At 40.5% G+C, this 20,999-nt stretch overlaps 1 protein-coding gene across 1 annotated transcript in view; it reads right to left on the bottom strand.

Annotated features, from left to right (window-relative positions):
* Window positions 1-20,999, bottom strand: part of adamts17 (ADAM metallopeptidase with thrombospondin type 1 motif 17) — a 136,388-nt gene that overhangs the window by 52,272 nt on the left and 63,117 nt on the right. The window contains exon 8 of the mRNA XM_022742136.1: window positions 6,458-6,563. Coding sequence (XP_022597857.1) covers window positions 6,458-6,563 — 106 coding nt within the window. The remainder of the gene's footprint in view (window positions 1-6,457; window positions 6,564-20,999) is intronic.

Raw genomic sequence — 20,999 nt, 5'->3', positions numbered from 1 at the left:
ACTGTGTCAAAGAGTAGTAGAGCTGGTCTCATCCAGTCACCTTTACAGTCTGTTTGTTTCTTTAATGAGTGAGACATACAGTGCTGTGTTCCCTACTTAATGCTAACCTTAGCAGCTGTGGAGTCTTTTCTGCAGACATAGGGATAACTTGATGGGCAGATCAATAGATGGAAGTTGTTACTATGGTGTATGTTTTTTTTTTAATTAAATTCTTCAGTCCAGTTTTGTTTTATGTGGAATCCTTCCCCTGCATCATTTCCCTGCTCCTGCAGTCTCAAATATTACAGCCATATCACCTCTGCAACTTCTCCTATGTACACAGAATTTTTTATCCACACAAAATATTGCCATATTCCTATGCTTCGTATTAAATGTATTCTGTGTAAACAGAACCAGTGTCCCTGAGAAGATGAAATGAAAACTAACTTAGATCAGAGCCATGATACAAAGGACAAATTCAGTCTCATGACTTTTGTATTGTCAATTTGCTAAATACAACTTGACACTGAATGACTCACTTCAATATAACTAAATCATTACTAATTTAACTTTGAGAGTCCACAGACACCGCGATGCAGATCAGTGTGAGCTTCAATCCAAGCTCATTAAAATTAAATATTAATTAAATAATGCAACAGGAACACAAATAGGGTTAGAAATGCGGTGTAACTCATCTTTAATCATCTCAGTGCATCACTCAACTGTACTTATAAATGTGAATTATGTGTGAAAGAATAAAGAAATGTAGTAGTATAGTACTGACAGAAATGTGTGAGAATTTTCAACTGCTTTTCAAAAAAATCTTGATTTTCTTTTGAGACAACCTGCAAGCACACACAGCTATAGCACACACATTTAAAAGAGAGCCTGAGGGAAGCTCTGACAGGAAGGATCTCTTACTCACAGAGCACACACACTGCACGTCTGTGTGAGAGAGACACACACATGGAGAGCAACACAGGAATGAGTGAGTATTGAAACAGAGAGGACTTCACTTTGGCGCAGTTACTCTGTGTGTATGTGTGTGTGTGTGTGTGTGTGTGTGTGTGTGTGTCTGTGTGTGTGTCTGTGTGTGAGAGAGAGAGAGAGAGAGAGTGTGTGTCCACCCAAAGCCATGACCTACATTTGCAAATTAAAAACAACAACCTAGTCTGAACTCCAGGCACAGACTCAGAAACTAATAAATTACAAGTGCAGACTCTTCCCCTGGTTGAAATGAAAACAATATAGAATTACATTTAAGGACTCATACTTGTCCTCATCCACAGCAGAAGATAGTGCAGTGCCTTCAAAGCAGAGAAAATAGATCAGTGTCTAAGAACTGTCCAACAGGACAGGACAGACTCATTCAGGCCAGGCTAGACAGGCCACATAATCTTTAAGACTACACCAAACATTAAATGCATATTGTATATCCTCACTGCTCACATAGATGTCATTAAATGGCTGCATGTCATTAAAATAGTACATAAAGCACAACACATCTGCTAATCTATATGACAGTTTAATATCAAAACATCTCATGTAGCTAAAGATTCACAGTCTGGTGCACTTGCTATTTATTATATCCATTTGCATGATTAGTCGGCTTTGAATCAGGATCCATCTGCTAATTGTGAACTGTTCAGGATGCTGTCTTTTAATAAGCAATCTGCATTTAAGCGGTGTATATTGCTAGATCATTCGGTAACTATGGTAACATGTGGGTGAACAAACTCCTGAGGGAAAAAGCAAGCACCCACAGGGAAATGATGCTATGTAGTGAGCATAAAAAGTCAACAGTAAATAGACATGGGGTTGAAGCATTAATGGTTAGTTTTTTTTTTTTTAAATTTAACTGTCCATTCTGACCTATCAAACTTTCCTATTGTCCAACAGCTCTCCCCCTCGGTTCCCATCACTTGGCTGAAAATGTATTATTTTTTTATGTAAACTAAAAAAAAGGGCAGTGGAAGCACCAGCAGCAAAGAGGTGGGGCGTGTGTGGAGCTGAGACATTGGTGAATGCTGGTTTTATAACTGTGGCAAGCATACCTCATGTTAGCATCATTAGCACAGCTAGTTGTCTTGGCATCTTGCTCAAAGGCTAACCCAAAGCTAATACATTTTTTTGGCTAATTACCTAGTTAACGAGCTAAGCTAACAACGTATAGTGGGTGCAGACCAGATACCTGCTAATCAGTGCTAACATATAAATAAAATAATACTAGAATTGCACTCACTTCAAAAATCTGGACTTCTTCGAATTTTGTTTGTCAATTAACCAAACAACAAGCCAAATTGTTTGTGTGATATTTGCATCAAAAATCCACTAAAAGGCACCAGCACCACAAACAGCCAAGAGATCACATTCAGTGACTTGAATGAGCTGAGGTGATGTCAAACAGACAGCTAGCGGCTGGTACAGTTATAATGAAGGGGGAAATTAGCCATAGAGACCTAAATGTTTTTTTTTGTAACAGGCTGTTTAGACCCCTACTTACGCTGTAAAGTTGCAGATTTTAACATGAGAGTCTATGGGGATTTAACTCGTTCATGGGCACACAGATGATAAGTCAAATATGATTTAGAGAAGTAACATGGCGAAGATATCACAGAATTAGTCATGGCTAGCTCACAAGGAAACCAAGTGGCTTTCTCATGACATTATCAATGGCGTGACTGAAATTTTGGCCCATAATGTACTGTGAACCTTAATTGCAGAAAAAAAAAGGTGCTGGGTTTCCTCAAAGCGTCTGGCATGGTTTCAGGAATATCAGCACAAAAAGAGCACAGTCAGTGAGACCTCTGTGTCCAACGTGCTGGACTGTGAAAACTGCAAACTACAGTTCACTAATGGAGTTTCTTGTGGAAACTGATGCTGAAGCTTTTTTTTTCTTCCACTGAAACTGTCAATGCGACAACACAGCACAGCAAACTTCACCTACAGAAAGCTCCAAAGATAGAACACTGAGAGAGGATATAAAACATCAGGACCACGATGCAGCGTTTGACATTAACCTGGAGGACCCAAGAGTGTCCCTGCTGAAGAAATATCACACTGGCTAGATGATGGAGTGAGTCACCTGAAAAGCATGTAATGCCTGTGCACCAATATGACTTCTTCCACCTACACTATAAGTCCAATCACGCCCCTCAACATGCTGTTGGATTTGAACATCAGTCCAAGTATACATACAAATCTGCCGCTTCCTGTGGGAAAGGATGGTGAACAACCGCCAATCACCTCGGCTCTTCTCCTTTATACACAAACAGTTTCACGTCCCAGTACAGTTCAGTAACCATCCTTAAGTAAGCTGATGACACAACTGTAATCGGCTCCATAAACAAGAACAGTGAGCTCAGATACAGGAAGCAGGTGACTCAAGCAGTCATTTGGTGCCACAACAACAATCTCCTGCTGAGCTAAACTCAGGAACTGACTCCAGCACAACACTCCACCCAAATCTCCCATACACATCTCTTGTGAACCCATAACAATCACAGACTCATTTAAATTTCTTGGCACACACATAAGCAATATACTGAACTGGAATATCAACTCAGACCAGTAAAAATACACAATGAGGATTCTGCCTCTCAGTCTTACATCTTGCATCTTTCATTGTCTCAGAATACTGTGATTATTATTATTGCGTAATTTTTCTCTCCTGAAAACAAGTTCCACTGTTTCCAATCATGTGGCCATTAAAGTGAAGTGAAGGTAAAAATCCCCTGCTGTACTTTGTCTTAATAACACACTGAACCAAGAGAGTGATCATGGGAAACATTCTTAAACATGTATATGTGTACTTATATTCAATATTTAAAGGTGTATGAATGGTCCAGTTTTTATCCTGTATAAACTAGTATACTGTGCCTCCCATTAAAATATCTATACAATGCCAGCCTGAGCTCAGAGTTTATATGACTTCCTTAGTGACTTTAATAGCTACTTGGCACACAAGAGAATAATTCCTTGTAGTGTGTGTGTGTGTGTGTGTGTGTGTATGCATGTGTGTGCATGTGTGTGTGTGTTTGTGTGTGTGTGTGTGTGTGTGTGGATGAGCCAGTGTGTATGCTTATGTAACAGTACTTCCATAACGTGCATGTACATGGGCAGCAGTCAGACACAGTGTGTGCCAGCTTGTTTCCTTTCCTGGCCCCCAAAGCTGGAGCCGAGCTGCGTGATGAAAAGTGTGATAACTCCTGAGGGGCCGGGGACAGCCACAGAGCTGCTACATGGGTTTGTTCATTTTGGGCTGATTTCCAGCTGATTTTCCAGGTGAATCAGCTTCTAGCCGTGACAGACGTCTTACTGTCACACAGAGTGAAGGAATAATCGGATGGTTGTGAGTCTCAGTCATTTATTTGCCTTCACTGTGAGTCCTTTAATATTAAGTATCTGCACCAAATCCAGAACCCTTATTTATCAATAGATAAAATTTAAAAAAACTTTCAGACTTTAAATTCCTATAATCTGTCGTAGCTTAGATGGGAAAAGAGTATTTTATAATAATGCTAACTTTCCCTGTCACAGTTTGTTCATTTGGTAATCTGTCTACTGCTAAAAAAGAATGCATTTGAGAGAATAGCTCAGATTGTATAGAAAATTGCCCCTACTTCCAATCTCTTTTTCATTCAACTTAAAAAAAAATAAAGAAAAAAGTTCAGCCTCACCAAAGTGCTCTGAATATCCTGGCCTCGAGAGCTCAACACAAGGCAACGTAAAAAAACACATGCAAATAGACAAAACAAACAAATTCACAAAACATCAAGTCATCAATTTGACAACACATGAGCTGCAAATACTCACAACAGAAGTGTTTCCAGGGAACACTAAAAAGTGATGAACTTGGCTGGCACACACTTGTTCAATGCTTTTAACATTAAAAGTCACAGATGGAAATTGAACAAGTGCATCCCAGCTGGCTTCATTGCTTTTTTCTTTTTAATATATTTTTTGCCTTAATTCTTCTTCGCTGGAAACACTTATGAGAAATTATTCTCACCCACAAACTTCTCTCTATGAGTCAATGTCCTCTGGGAGGAGGATATACGACTCTATTTTAAATCTCAGCAGTTCAAAAGAAGTACATCTCTACTCTCTCACTCTTGGATGTTAAACCTTTGGCACATGCTTCATTATGTTCTTTGTAATAATTATAATATTTTACATATTTACCGTCATTTACGTGATGGTGTTATTAGAAATGGCTTGTTGAATGCCGTCCTACCCATTGTACAAAATGAGGCAAGTTCCTAACAACTCTTGCTGTCATGACAACAAAGTAAAATCAACTTGTTTCCCACATGATGACAGGTGATCACATACGGGTCGGACAATGTTCCACTTTGCTCACATCTGACACCAAAGACCGTCTTTGAACTTTGAATTACAGTTTCCCTCCCACATATCACGACTTTTCATCACACACGCACATTCTACACTGAGGTCACATGAGGACACCCAAGCCTCCTGCACTCATTGATGACAACAAATACAGTTACAGGCTTAGAAAAGGCTAGTGAGTGGCCCACGAGTTGAGATCATTTTGTCACACAATATATACTCTATATTTCCTACAGGTGACCAGTGCACACTGAGCAAAAGCAGACAGAGGCAACACGTATGCAAACAAAGTGCTGGTGGTTTCATGTCTCCATGAACATACAGAGAAAAAGGGGCAACAGGAGAGGGTCTGTATGAACAGAAGAGAAATTTTGAGTTCCTGGTAGGTTTGTAGTTCTGTTGGTCTGAAGTGCCAAAGAGAACAAGAGCTTGTTGTCACAGCAAACCTCAATCAGGGAAGTCATCCACTGACTGTGGACAAAGGACAGAGAAAACCTCTTCAGCAGTCAAAACACTCCACTGTGTAAATCCAGCCCGTATGTTATCCTGGAGTGAAACTCTCCAACTTTGAATAAAGTAACTTCCATCTTCATTCCATACTCCTCTCATAGCAATACGGTCTGCCTGAACATGGTGGAGGTGGAACGACATCTGTATTGAACTGGACATAGTGTCTAACATGACCCTGCAAGTGAGTCTGATATCTCAACATAGGAACAGATTCCTATTCGGTAGAAAAATGTATTTATTTTGGTGGTGATTTGAATTAGGTTCTTCCACTGTTACATGATCATTCATTTTTGCGCAGAACCGTGAAGCCAATGCAGAGAAAATCACAATCAATCACAATAGTGTTATTTTTGACAAGTTGAAGACTAAATGAAAATGAACTGATGTTTCACTTAAAGAAGCCTTTCAATAAAATAATGTGTATGCCGTATCGAGATGGGAGGAGGCTGAAATCTGGTACCCTGCACCTGTTCCACACTCTGCTCCGGCCCTGTGAACCACATCTACCTTCACACTGTTCACTCACACAGCAGCGGCATGGATAACAGAGCAGCAGTATAACGTCATGACATGTTCAAATACACCTTTTTAAAACTCGATCGCAGAGAAAACCTACTTGTGTCCGAGCTCGTGAGCGATGGTGAAGGCCAGATTGAGTCCATTGTCCTCCGCTAACACACACTTCCTTTTGGCGCTGCAGACACCGCCCAGATACGCAATACCTGTAACACAGTGACATGACAGTGAGTTTCATAAATAACAGGGACAGCTGCGTTGTGATGATTGACTCTAGCTGATTATTTCGTCCAACATGCTGGGTAATATGCTTACATGAATCTCTCATTACACCTCAGCTGACAGCCAGATGAAACAATGGGGCTCTGTGAGGCTGTAAAGTTCATTGCAAAGAATACCAGATTATAAGATCCATGGTTTGTATTTGATATGAATGGAAATAAGCAGGTCTTATCAATACTTATACTATATATGAATATCAATGTATCACAGCAAGGCAAAGATATTAAATAGTCATATCAATGTTTGAGTCACTTTATGACAGAGTCACAGTGTGAAACCTGAGCTGCATTCAGGGTAACTTCCTGTTCCAGGCTGGTGGTAGCAGTAGTAGGTTTGTAGATATGTGTTACTGTAAATGAGAAGACGATCGAGTCTTTGTGGTCCCACAGTCCCCATTTCTGACCTAACTCTAACACAATATGTAGAAAACTATTATGAAACGGTAAATTGTCTGAACGTACTGTATGTGGAGCGTCTCTATTCTTATCGACCACTCAAAGCCCTTTACAATGGAAGCCACATTCATCCAGTCACTCACACATTCATACAGCGCTTTTTCCTACACATATAGCGCTTTACTGCCACACACGCATCACATCGGGGGGCAATTTGGGGATTCTTGCTTAAGGGCACTTCAACGAGTGTACTGGAATCGACCCATCGGCCTTCCGATTAGTGGATGACCCACAGGCACCTTCTCACACACTTGGCTGTACATTCGATCAGGGTAATAAAATACAGAAATGGCTTAAAGGCAGTGTTATTGCACCCAATGAGGAAACTTTTCATGTTTTATATGTTTTTATGGGATATACTGTACATGAACAAATATACATTCACTTTTTTCATCACAGATAAAGAAATGTATCCTACATTTCGACATTACTTCTGTTTAGAGTTTTGAATAAACTAAATAAAAATCCCAATAGCAGAAATCCAAATACACTCATTTGAGATTTAGGAAGTGTGATGTTGTGTAAATAGTCCTGTCAACACAGATGTCAAGCAGATGAACATTCATCCGCTATTTAACCATATTTAACAGCTGGCGTCTCCGAGCGGCCAAAGAGAAGTCATGCATCATTTTCTGTATTCCTGTGCTTCTGTGGTTATCACTTCAAAATATGTTTATGAGCAATTCTCAGTAAGTTCAGAAAAGCTGTGAAATATGAAGCTGATTAAAAAACAAATTAAAAAAAAGAACTTTCATTGTTGTCCTCATTCTTAACAATCTCCACCACTGGTATCAAAGAAAACACAAGCAGCCCAAACTGACTGGTTACAGGTCTTGCCGTATACACATGGTGGTCCTGTAGTTCCCACATGTAGTTACATCTTTAATGAGGCACCTGTCAGCACAGTCCACCACCTAACGGGATCCTACACATGAATTCACAGTAGCTATGCCTCATACTCTTCCATGAACAGCTGTGAACTCCCCCCCCCCGGTTCAGCTTAAGGATTCCTCGTTTTGACCGATTCAAAAATAAAAACGGATTCATCCAAAGAACATCAAACCAGTCACATCCGAGGCGCGGGACTTGGACAGGACATGTGGAACAATAGGCAGGATAAACACAACAACAAGTTTCTTATTAGACTTGACTAATGGGTCTGAAAAACCAGAGGTTCTAACCAACAATGAACGGTCTGACACGTTTACCGGACAGAAATCACTGGAGTCCAGTACTGATGGTACACAGACATGTTTGAAAGCAGGAGTGCTGAAGAATGTTTAAAAAACAGTCAATCAGTTTTCCATTCAGGCATGCTTCGAGGTGAAAGTTACAGAGCTCCATGTGTCAGCAAACACACACACACACACACACACACACACACACACACACACACAAACACACACACACACACCTGGATTTCTTTCTGTCTCTGGAGCCAGGCCATGGAGCCTCATTTGAATCCAGACAGGCATAAATTAAATCATTGATGATAATATGACAATTGAAGCCAGATGAGATTTCTGAACAAAAAAACCCTACTAGTCAAGTCAAGCAACTTTTATTTATACTGTGCCACATCATAACATTAGTTATCCTAGGGCACTTTTCATATAGAGCGGGTTTAGACTGTACTATTATCTACAGAGACCCCTCTGAGCGAGGCGAGGAAAAACTCCCTTTAAAAGGTAGAAATGAATTAGGGAACATTTATTATTTTTAATTGATTTCAATTCTGTAAATTTCAATGACATCTCAAAATTTAAAATACAACCTGAGGGACAGAGAATGACCTAGACACACAAATTATATCGCCATGCCAATAAAGCACGTTAATAATAATAATAATAATGATAAAAACCATCATCATAATAATAATCTTAATAACACAGTTAGCACAGATAGCTTCGCAGGCAAAATACCTTCAGAAAGCAACAGGAGGAGAGGGTTACGAAAAAGCACATAACTACAGGAGAGAGAGGATGCTGAGTTAGTAACAATTAATTAATGGGGCATGAATTTGTACAGGTTGAGAGGAGGAGTGAGGAGCTCAGTGCATCTTGGGAAGTCCCCCAGCAGACTAGACTTAGAGCAGCATAGCTCAGGGGACGGTTCAAGACAAGTCTGAGCCAGCAAATAATCTTAAAGAGGACAGTTTGAAGTCTAATCTTACATGTACAGGGAGTCTGCTCTCCTGGACCCAGACTGGGAGCTGGCTCCACAGGAGAGGAGCCTGATAGCTGAAGGCTCTGCCTCCCATTCTACTCTTAGAGACTGCATTTAGAGAGCAGAGTGTTCTACTGGGGCAGTAGGGTACTATGAGCTCTTTAAGATATGATGATGCCTGATCATTAAAGGCTTTGTAGGTGAGAAGGAGGATTTTAAATTCTATTCTGGATTATACAGGGAGCCAGTGCAGAGAAGCTACTATGGGAGACATGTGATCTGTTTTCCTTGAGAGAGAGAGAAAGAGAGAGAGATCAGAAAACCAGAGAGACGGGGGGGAGATCAAGTTTTGGCCTTATCAGCCAACATGGCAAATACTCGCATTACTTCACCGGTGCATGAAGCGAATGAGGCTTCAGGATTTAGGTCTGTGTGATAAGACAGAGCTGTTCAGATGAAACACAGGGGAACAGCTGGAGAAGTTCAAGCGGCCGTTAGCCCATTAGATAAAGTGCTGCAGTAAATTCACAAAGATGATATAAAACTGAGGTTTAATGGGAGATTTCCTGTTGTGTCACAAATCTGCAACAGCCTGGATTATTATCAAGATCCATTTGGTGTGGGTCCATTGGCCTCCTTTAGTTTACTGTGACACAGCAATCTGTGTTACATATGTCATATATGTATATTCTTGTAGTTCTCAGTCTGCAAAATCAGTCTGCTCTGTGGTAAGAAACTTATGGTTCTCTCTTGAATTAATTCAGTAGTCGTTTAGGTCTGCACAGGACCGCTAACTGTCTAACCTAGCACCTACATATGCCGCACATGCTCTCCACTGCAGACCAATTCATTCAGAACCTGGATTCACTAAAACACTGTTGACTGTGTGGGTTTAGCTTAAGAAGTTAAAACATGAGAATACATGGTGATATTTCTGTTGCAAACATCTTGAGGAAGATTTAGAGGACCAGGGCTGTCACAGGAAGAGTAATAAAGCATTTCCTTTCCTTTCCTTTCCCTCTTTCTGTGACACTCTGGGCCATCAGTGCTGGTAAAAACAAGCCCTCTGATTGGTTGGAGAGCTAATCAGTCACATCATATCCTTAGACTTAATAAAAAAATAGGTTTAAAAAAAGGGTTCCAGTTATTTATTCCCATTTTTAAACAGTCTTTCAAATTCTATTATTTATTCATGAATTGATCGATGTAATTCTAAATGTTTTATTTAATGAGAGTTTTATGCTGTTTTTGTAAATCCATTTTAAAATCTTCAGTATTTATTGATGGATTAATCGTTCATTTCTAAATTCTTTTTACAATTCTTATTTTCAATGCCTATTACAATATGAAATTAAGGAAATGTTTCATTACTTTTCCTGTGACATTCCTGGTCCTTCATAGATTATTGACATTAATCCTGGAATGGCTCATTCATTCCAATACAACATTAAAAAATAGCTAACTGAAAGTACTCTGTATCTACATCAAGTGATCACATTAGCTTAGCTCAGTTTCATAAATGCTGGTATGCTAACTGCATGTTTTTGTAGATTGTTCCAACAGTTTTGTTGCTGCTTCTTGTTCAATTCTCAGTGGATCGTTGATTCATTTAGCCCATAAATCTGTTTTTTTTCCAAGAACCTGTAACATCACAATATTACTGACATAGACATAAGATAAGGTTGTGAATGATATAAAATATTAGCTTTGTGAAAATTAAGATCTTTTTGGAACAAAAATCCATCAAATGTTTATTTATCCATATGTAGTTACCCTGTGCAGGACAATCTACAGTCGCGAGTTCACCTAATCTGTAATTGACCAGTCGAAGGAAAACCTCACAGACAATAGTGGTCTGGTGGATCAGAGCAAAGAACATTTATAAACGAAATATTGTTTCTTGTTGACTATTCAGTCCCCAAGCAGTGATTACACAGAACAGAGGAGAAGCTTTTGTACAGTCTGGCAGAGGAGGTTTTAATACTGCAGTACTTGCTGGATGGTAAGGAAGTGAAGAGGCTGTGGCTAGGGTGAGTGGGGCCATGAGGGTGCACCATGCCTCATGGATTTGTTTTATGGAGGGAAGAAAAGCACTGATGATCCTCTCTGCTGTGCTCACTGTTCCCTGTAAGGTCTTCTGGTAAGAAGCCTCTTTGTTCTCACGGCAGACAGTGATGCAGGTGGTTAAGATGCTCTAAATGGTCCCTCTGTACAACACGGTGAGGATGGGTGGAGGGGGGCTGATGAAGGAAGTGGGCACTCTGCTGTCCTTTCCTGGATTGTGCTGTCACATGTCAGGTCCAGGAGAGGTCCTCTGTGATCTACTCTCCCAAGAACTTTGTGCTGCTGACCATCTCCACAGCAGTGCCATTGGTGGTCAGTGGTGTGTGGTCAGCATGCATATTTCTGACGTCCATGATAACCTTTTTCATTTTCCCAAAGTTTAGGGAATGGTTGTTGGTCTTACACTTGCTATTACAGTAGGGTCACCTCTTCTCTGTACGTAGTTTCATCAGTGCTGCTGATGAGGCCCACCACTGCTGTGTCATCAGCAAACTTGATGTGGTTGGAGCTGGAAAATGCAATGAAATTGTATGTCAGCAGGGTGAACAGGAGTGGGCTGCGTACACAGTCCTGGGGAGTGCCGGTGCTCAGTGTGGTGGTGCAGCAAAGTTAATGAATAGTATACTAAATGGACTGCACTTTTCAAGTGTTTTCTGGTCTTATCGGCCACATTCACCCATTCACACGTTTATTCCTACACAAATAGTGCTTTTTATCATACACACACATTGCTCTAACTCCTGAGCCTAAGCCTCCCTGACATAAGCAATTTCTTCTTCCAGGTGATCTCTCTCTTATGACCTGGACGAATGAGAACATTCACAAACAGATTCTTCCAGGTGAGACAGCGCTGGGTGGAAGGCAGTTATAGCATCTTCAGTGGAGCGCTTGGAGCGGTGAGGGCTAGCCTCTGAAAGCATCTGATGGTAGGTGTGAGTGCTACAGGGCAGTAATCATTCAGACAGCACATGGAGGACACAAGGATTATGGTGGTTGACTTGAAGCATGTGGGGATGACTGTCTGGGCCAAAGAGATGTTGAAGATGACTGTGAGGACATTTCCCAGCTGTCCAGCACAGGGTTTTAATGGCACAGCCTGCGATTCTGTCTGGTCCTGCTGCTTTCATAGAGTTAACCCTGGAGAGGATCTTCCTCACATGCACATTATTCAACCTGTCAACTCGTGCATAGAAGTTGTTGAGCTCATCTGGAGTGGGGGCTTTGTAGTCTGCGATGGCCTGGATGCCTTTTCGCAAGTGCCGTGAGTCTCTGTTCTCAGCAAAGTAGCTGTTCATTCTCTGATTCTCTCATCAGGTGAAAGGTTGTTTCTTGTTGCCTTGAATGCTGATTTCTCTCCAGACCTCAGCAACGCCCAAACCTTTGCTGTCAACCATGGCTTCTGGTTTGTCCTTGAGTTTATGTTTTAGTGACTGTGATACCATCTATACACATATCAAGGAAATGTGCCACAATTTGCTTATTCCTCCAGATCAATGATGTCCTCGCGGGAAGCTGCCTCTTTGAACACGTTCCAACCAGTGCTTTTGAAGCACATACACACACAGTCATGTTTCCATCACTGAGACAGCCCCCTCTGGCCATACCTTCATCTGTTTCTGGAGTGAAGTGGTCTGTGCTGGGATTAGCATGACAGATACATTATGTGGTCTGAATGGCCAAGGCGGGCGCAGGGGGACGCTATATATGCTATTTTTTTTCTTTTATTTGTGTAAAAAAGCTCCAATGTATTTGTCTTCTCTTATAGCCAACCTGACATGTTGGTGGAATTTCAGCAACAAAACAATTACATGATTCAAGTCACAGCAATGGTGACAAATCCATCAGAGTGTACTGTTTGGTGATCGTTGATGCTGTTGTGCAACTCTCATAGTGCCTCTGTTGCATTAGGTAAAGAGCTACAATAACAACTGCAGTGACCTCTCTCAGCAGATAGCACTTCACAATCATGAACTCCACTAAAACAGTGTTTGGACATTGCCATTCCTTGTTGACATAAACACACAGTTCACTGCCACGAGTCTTACCAAACAGTGATACTCCCTGTTGACTCGGCCTTAGTTCAAAGAAAACAACTTCATTCCATGTTGGGTAGTCCAACTAAGTTGTATTTAGCCACGTTATTGTCCAGTGATCATACAGGATAGATAAGAGAGTAGTTGTAGTGGGATTAGGTTTAACCTCGCCCAGATCCTCTCACACCATTTTGGATGCTTCCTCCTCAGTGCTGTAGCCTGAGCTGCTGTATTGAGGCTTGCAAAGCGTAGCAGGCCTAGACTCTGCAACTCATTAAAAGAGTTTGGCGGTTTGTACTGACTCTACCAATCTCCAGAAAATGCTAGCAGAACATTTCGGAAGAAACTTTGGGTGTGCCTGCTGCTTGGTGTGTATCCAGGATGATTGGTTTTCAGATTCTAGGGGTTTAAAGAGTGGATGTGAGGGAGCACTGCATGGTAGCCTGATAATAGTTGTCATATTAGCATTCATCAAGGAGGACCTGAAGCAGAATGGGCAATAGTATAGAAAAAGTGTACCATGGGTGCTAATATAACCAGCACAAGTATCAGTAGGAGTACCTGTATCAGAGAGGTTCACACACACACATTTCATTGACTTGCAGTTATGATGATCTGCCCTAAAACTGCTGTTTGAGACAAAATGGCCAACATTGAAATTTAGACTAACTGTAAAGCTGTCTAATTAGCCAATCACAGTCAGCTATGTACATTTCTACCCAGCAACTGCTGAATCACCAGTTGCTATAGTGGCTGGGGCCCCCTTTGGCAAAGGGGGTTACATACACACCATTCAGCAACCACAGACAGACAACAGCCTATAAGCCAAAACTTAACATCAAAATACTCTTAAAAAAGGACAAGTCAAATTGGGCTGGGGGAGGAGGTTTCTTGTAAGAGCCACAAATTATAAAAACAATATCTTGTTATGTTTTATTTAAGAATAGGAATACTGAAACTGAAAATCAAGTTAAGCAGTATGAGATAACTGGTCAGCATATTACCAAATGTAATTTTCATTATTTAAATGCACAGCTTACTGTGGTGTATTGGAAATTTAAGTCAGTGCCTAGGACATAAAAAAAGACAAAAAAAAACTACACTAGCTTCATGTTTGGTGACCATCCTGTTATTCTTTATTTGTCTAAATGTATTTATCATTCGTTACTTCTGCTGCTCATTGTGTGCTAGATTAGTATCATTTTGAGTTGTTACTTGTACCTTGTACCTTCTTTGTGTTAGGTGGTAGCTTGTTTGCTGCCCTGTTAGCTTAACCTAGCCTAATTTATCAAATTAACCTCTCGTTCCCTACAGCTAACGCTACCTCAGCTACACTATTACGATGGCTTGTGTTAGCTGTTCCACTCTTGTAGACAGGGTGTCTCTACAAGAGAGACAATGTAGTGCTTCACGCAACTGTGCCTCTGTAAGAGCACATACACATGCATCAAAGTGTGAAAGATAATACACATCTGACACTTTGCATGTTACTGGATGAAAACTAACATGAAATTTTAAAAACTGCCATTTTAATAATGGTACTGATTTAGCTTGGTGTGGTTGCAGCCCCTGAGAAGGGGTTTGTGAGCTAATGGCATTTGCTCTCTTGAAACTTGAATCTTTCCTATTCATTCTGTGCAACTGGAAAATGTGGGAGAGTTAATGTTCTATGAATGTGTTTTTTTTTTCACTCTGCAATCTCTTCAAGCTAATTACCTTCAGGTGCTAAATGTGGGGAAAATGTAATCCATTTGGAAGGGAGAAAGTTCACCTCCCCTTTGCCTATGTAACTGTGTGTGCAGTTAAAAAAAAAAGAAAATCAAACATAAGAAGGCAGGTCTAGAGCAGATTTAATCAAAAATTGGACACACTGTGCCGAGCCCTGATTGGTAAATTTCTTCCTGTAGTTTCCCGCCTCACTGCTTATTTTGCAGGTCTTTTGGAGGTCAGCTGGTGAGCCGAGCAGATGTTTGATTGACGTGGATCATAAAGATTGGCAAGATAGTATCAGTCTCAGGCCCGACAGCAAGCCTGTGAGCACTAGCATTAGCGCAGCCTCGTCGGCAGATAGTGTGGTGTTAGCAGGTGTGGAAATGCTGATAAGAGCGTGTGACCAGTTGAGTGGCCTGGCCTGGAGTCTCCCGAATGTAAACTGGTTTTCGGGCCTTTGCCAGCCCCGTTGGTATTCCTGTTGGCCTGCATGTCTCCTCCGCTGACGGGGTTAAACAATGCACGCTAGTAATAGAGGATTCCATAACCCTCAGATTAGCATCACCAGCCAGTGTTTACTGGGCCAGAGCTTCCAAGATCTGAGGCTAATCTTTGTGTGCTGGCATCACAGAGGGAGAAAAAGGGAACCCAGGCATACTCCATCACTAGCACTATGGGTGATGTGGTCCACTCCTGGACTGCATGCTCCAAAGCCCATAACACCTTAAAGTGATGGTTTGGGTTATTTGTGTGAGGCTTATACATAGTCAGTGTATTACCTGCAGTGGATTCGGATCAGCGCCCACAGCACCGGAGCAGAGGCTGAGAGATGTGCTGTTGTGGAAGGGGTCAGCCGAGAAAACATCACAGAAAAAAAGCCAATAGCAGTTTAAGTGTACGCTTTATTTTGAATATCTTCACTGCTTCACCTTGCCACCGAACAGCCCTTTCCTTTTCCTTACATTTTTTTAAAACCGCTGAACTACCGTATTACTAAGCACAAATGCACCTACACTTAGCTCTGTATGACACGAACAGCTGATCTGCTGCGTAATACAGAGTGTGCCGGAGATGCGCTTGTGTGTTGTAATACGGTCAGTGAGATTTGGGTCTCATTTACAGTGTGTGATTTATAGACATACCAGTTCTATGAATTACGAATTTACTGGAATGGATTCATCTGATTTGTTGTTTTTGCTCGACATAACATGACGGTGAAGAACATTTAACATTATTTCTGTGATTGTCAGAAATACATGAAGGAAAGAAGAAGTCCGCTCTCACCCTTCTATGAACAAGAATGAATAGAGAGGTAAAGCAAACATGAGGCCACGGAACAGGGAACTATACAACACACGGACTGTTTTTGTGCTGCTTAGAAACACCGCTGATAAGGAACATGACATTAAGAGGACTTGGCGGATGTCCCTTGGAACTCCACCATTCTTCCAGACATTTTTCTAGTTAATCTTGGCGTAGGCTGAGATGTATAATTATTTTTCCTGTTAAAAAAACACATTGGACTCTAAGAAAAGATAATTTTCCCTGAGGACCTTTGTTCCAGGTCATACTCCTCTCTCTCTCCCCTTGTTTCCTGCCTGACTATACTATCAACTATCCATTAAAGACAAACATGCCAAAAAACACTCTTGTCTCCCTCTATCAAATCTTTTCTGCGGATATTATGGAGCGCATTTTAACGTAACCTAACCACCGTGATGCATTAGCCTTCAGGCAGACTAATAACAGTTCCCTGCGGCTCCTGAGGGATCACGCTTCATTCAAAATAAGGAAGTGTGTCTATTGCGCCACCAAATTAAAACTTGGTTTTCCAATGGCTCAATTTGCATGTGTATAAAACATAAAACAACTCATGTGAAATTAGTTGACAGGAAATCTGGGGAGAGGAAGGGCATGACATGGAAAAAGGTCCACAGAAAGACTCAAACAGGGAACGCTGCAATTACATTGTCAGCACTTTAAACTGCTATAGCCCCCGGGACACCCCCATTGTCTATACTGATTATGGCCTTTACATGTACATGTTCGTAGGTAGGTAGGTATTTGGAAGGAAACCAACAATATATCTGTCACCAACATACCTTATGACTTATCCATATTTATCATACAGAATCATAAAGTAATGTTTTCTGTTGTAGCCACTCAACGGTGACATTATCTTTCTTTTCTAATATAATATAAGAGAAGTATGAGAGCAGCTGTGAGTCTGTGTGTCCTGACCAGAGGCTCTCTAAAAATAGAGTAGGTGGAACATAATATGTAATATTGTAACACATCTATTGGGATTACCATATGCAGCTCAGCAATGTTGACAAGTGCAAACAGGAGATTCTTTTAGACTGGAGTGATGTGATCAGTTGTTTCTGACATTTTACAGTCATGCAACTAGAATCTATCTACTGTCATACAGTTAAGTTAAATATTATAACTTTAAATTGAAGTGACATTTGAAAAAGTAATTACTGTTGCAATTAGAGAGTTTGCAAATGTTTGTGTTTGTTCACTCAGATGATTTAATCTACTATTGCCATGTAAGCAAAGGGTAGAACAGAGGTAGAATAAAGGTTGTGCATGTATAAGCATAGTGTAGAATATACATGCTGTATGTTCTACACAACTGAGGTTAAGAGAAGAAAAAATGTTGGCCCTGGCTGATGAAGATCACACAGAGGGCACTGGGAAGTCCTGGAACACAGCGGTAACGTACGTCTCCGCAAATTCTTGCCAGCAGGGTTAGTGTTAGATCAAAAGATGTCCACACTACCCAACACCTCCCTGTCTGTACGTATATGGTGGGATGGTTGAATGTTGGTGATGCAGCGGTATGCAACATCTCCACTATATCTTCTCAATAGGCTCCCACTCTCCAGAACATGTTGTGTTCAATATGTCTGCACTCGGGCACATTTTATTTTGAGAACAAGCAGAGACGGGACCTTTGTTGCATCGTCTCCGCTCATCTCTTCTCTTCTATTAGTGCTATCAAATAAAGGCATAAACATCCAATCACAATAATAAAAAAGACATAAATAAACACATAAAATCAACTGTGGCTCTGTATTATTTAAATGCAAACTGAAATCAATTTTCTTTTTACCTGGAAGAGAAGTATAATGTCAGCTTGTTTCTGAGCATGGACATAACTATAAAATAACATTCATAGTGACAACTGGAATTGTGAACAGTTTTCAAGTTTGAAAAACAAAGCACTTAGTTTGAGCTGTCATTCATTTATTCAGGACAGCTACACTGTCAGCCAGTAAACAGACAAATGTTGCTGCTGATTCAGCTGCAAGCTGCCACTTTTCACCAGGGGTGGGGGGGGTGGACTTTCTATCACTTCATGGAAGGCTGTACAGCTCTGTACGTTATGCTTCAGTGACATATCTTCCAAGATGAATCATGTCCTGCAGATCTTTGCCTACATGACAAACTGTACAGTGGTATCTTGCTCCTCAGCTATCAGCTGGATAGAACTGGCTCATCAGTGGTGACAGACTGAGGTCTCTCCACTCTCTCCTTCAAAACAGAACTGACTGAATCATTAGACTATACTGAAATAATTCCAGTGTGGATGTGCAATCAGGTCAAAAATAAAATGATATTCTCTGTCCCTGCAGTTGTTTATCGTAGTTTATTCAGCATGTGGCTGCAGATTAGCTGCTAAATGTTCATGACCTAAAGTGGATATTGCAGCTGTGTGACTGTTTATGGTTATCTGACCACTGTGCCTCTGTGTATCTGTGCGGATGGTCTAATGTTAATGCTGCTACTGCAGTATCTGCCAGCTGTCTGTGTGTGCACATGTATGCATGTTGGATTCATTATCTTTATGCAATCCTTTCTTAAGCACTAATGTTTTGTCATTCCCTTTCCTCTAGAAACAACTTCTTGCTTCTCAAAAACTGGAAGAAAAAATAAAATAAAGAACAATATAGTCACTGATATATTATATTTAATTATATATAAGTATTATTACAGTTACATTACTACCATACTATTTAGTAAATAATATAATAAAGATACTATCACTACATACACAGACACACACTATCCACACTTACCCTACTTAATCGACACTTAATCTAACCTAACCTCCACTCCCCGACTCTTTTCATACATCCCCACATACATCATTATAACAGCTCGTTATTGTTGTCTGTATGTTGTCCATTATTGATCTTATATGTTAGCGCTTGTCTTCTATGTCATCTTTGTATGTGTTTTTTGTTTTGTTTTCTTGATTATCACAATATTTGCCCAATTAAAAAAGATATAGAAATAAAATAGTATAATAATAAAATGTTATAATAGTAACAAGGTATGAAAAAATGATGATTGTTATCATTAATAAGACAAGTGGGTGATATTCAACCTCAGTTTGACGTCTCAGTTGCTTCTGTAACTGTAGATGTACACCGTGCAGCAGTCCGAAATGACTGGAGAAAACCTGATAAATAAAGTTCCAGTTTGAATGCAGTGTGTAGTTTACAAAACTGAGATCCTCAAACTCTCTCATACCCTCATCTTGCCACAGTATTGTACAGAATGGACCCATTTAGTAAAATCCAGACGTGGTGGTTTTGGATGGGACTGGGCTCAGGGTAGAGCCCTCTTCACTGCAAACATTTTGGGCTGATGAAAACAGATGTTGGCCTGGATTCGGACATATGTTTTTTCCTCCTCACTGGTTTGCTGTTTTACAACCATGCATGCTCAGCCAGAGGCTGCAATTATGTGCGCAGAATGTGTAAGATTTGAGACAATTACAGGAAAGCATCCTCAATGTTTACATTCAAATAAAGAGGGAAGACTCAGGGAACACCTGCTGAGTGTGAGAGAAGAGTATTCATGGTGAAATAAGCACTTTTCTTTTTGAATGACTGGCCTCCATCTTATGATATATTAGTTGTTTATCATAAACCAGGCTCCCTTGATAATTAACCCTATATTTAGCTTTTACTATCACAAAGTGAGTCATACTGCTTGGACTGAATATTGGTCTTGGCAACTGTGTTTGCATGTCTGGAAATCCACGCGTTCTTTCTTCCATGTGTGAGAACCTCTTACAGACAGGTACGCAGCGCAGAAAGAGGCACAATACTTTAGAGTGTCTTCCCCTTGACAGTATCAAGGCCGCAGTGTTCTTCAGGTGAACTTATTACTGTGTTTGTATGGTAGAAAATAGAAAATATGGTTTCCATTGTAAAGTGTGTTGAGTGGCCAATGGGACTAGAAAAGTGCCATTTACCATTCAAAGAGGCATCGCTCATCCAGAGCAGAAGCCAGAAGTAAAGGTTGGTGAGGGTGCTGCAGCAACCCCACCTCCAGGTGGCATTATTATTAGTATTATAAAATAATGATCAATAATTTCCGCACTCTGCCGGGCACAATAGACCTATTCTTCCTTATATTATTACAAACAGTGCAGGTGTTTCAGGTGGTTTCTGAAATTCCATCCTGTAATAATTTGTCTGTTAGCAGAAGTTAGAAGGTTTAGATTGCATCTAGCATGGAAAATATTAATTTCAAATCCAACCTTCAATCAACAGCAGCACTAAAAAACTCATCACTCATGGTTTTGCTCATGTTTTCTTATTCACTATGCATTTTTTAGACTTGTTACGCTGATATAATGTCATGATGCTGTTTAGATGTTATTTGCTACATTGCAAGGACTGAACGAAAGTTGTTGCATAACATTGTCAGTAAGTGTAACTATAACGCTGTGGTTTTACTTGCCGAATTGCAAATGCACTGTGTGCATTCAAGAAAATCACATTGAAAGTTGCGCATTGCAGCAGCCTCTTACAAAAACTACATGAAAAAGAAAAACATAAGAATGGAAAAAAATGCCAGTATTTCAATTGTTTCTCATTATCATTTTAATGGTCTGAGCACACACACAGAC

Source organism: Seriola dumerili, unplaced genomic scaffold, assembly GCF_002260705.1.
Source record: "Seriola dumerili isolate Sdu_G_001 unplaced genomic scaffold, Sdu_1.0 BDQW01000003.1, whole genome shotgun sequence".
Lineage (NCBI taxonomy): Eukaryota > Metazoa > Chordata > Actinopteri > Carangiformes > Carangidae > Seriola > Seriola dumerili.
This window is presented reverse-complemented; position numbering and strand designations above follow the sequence as displayed.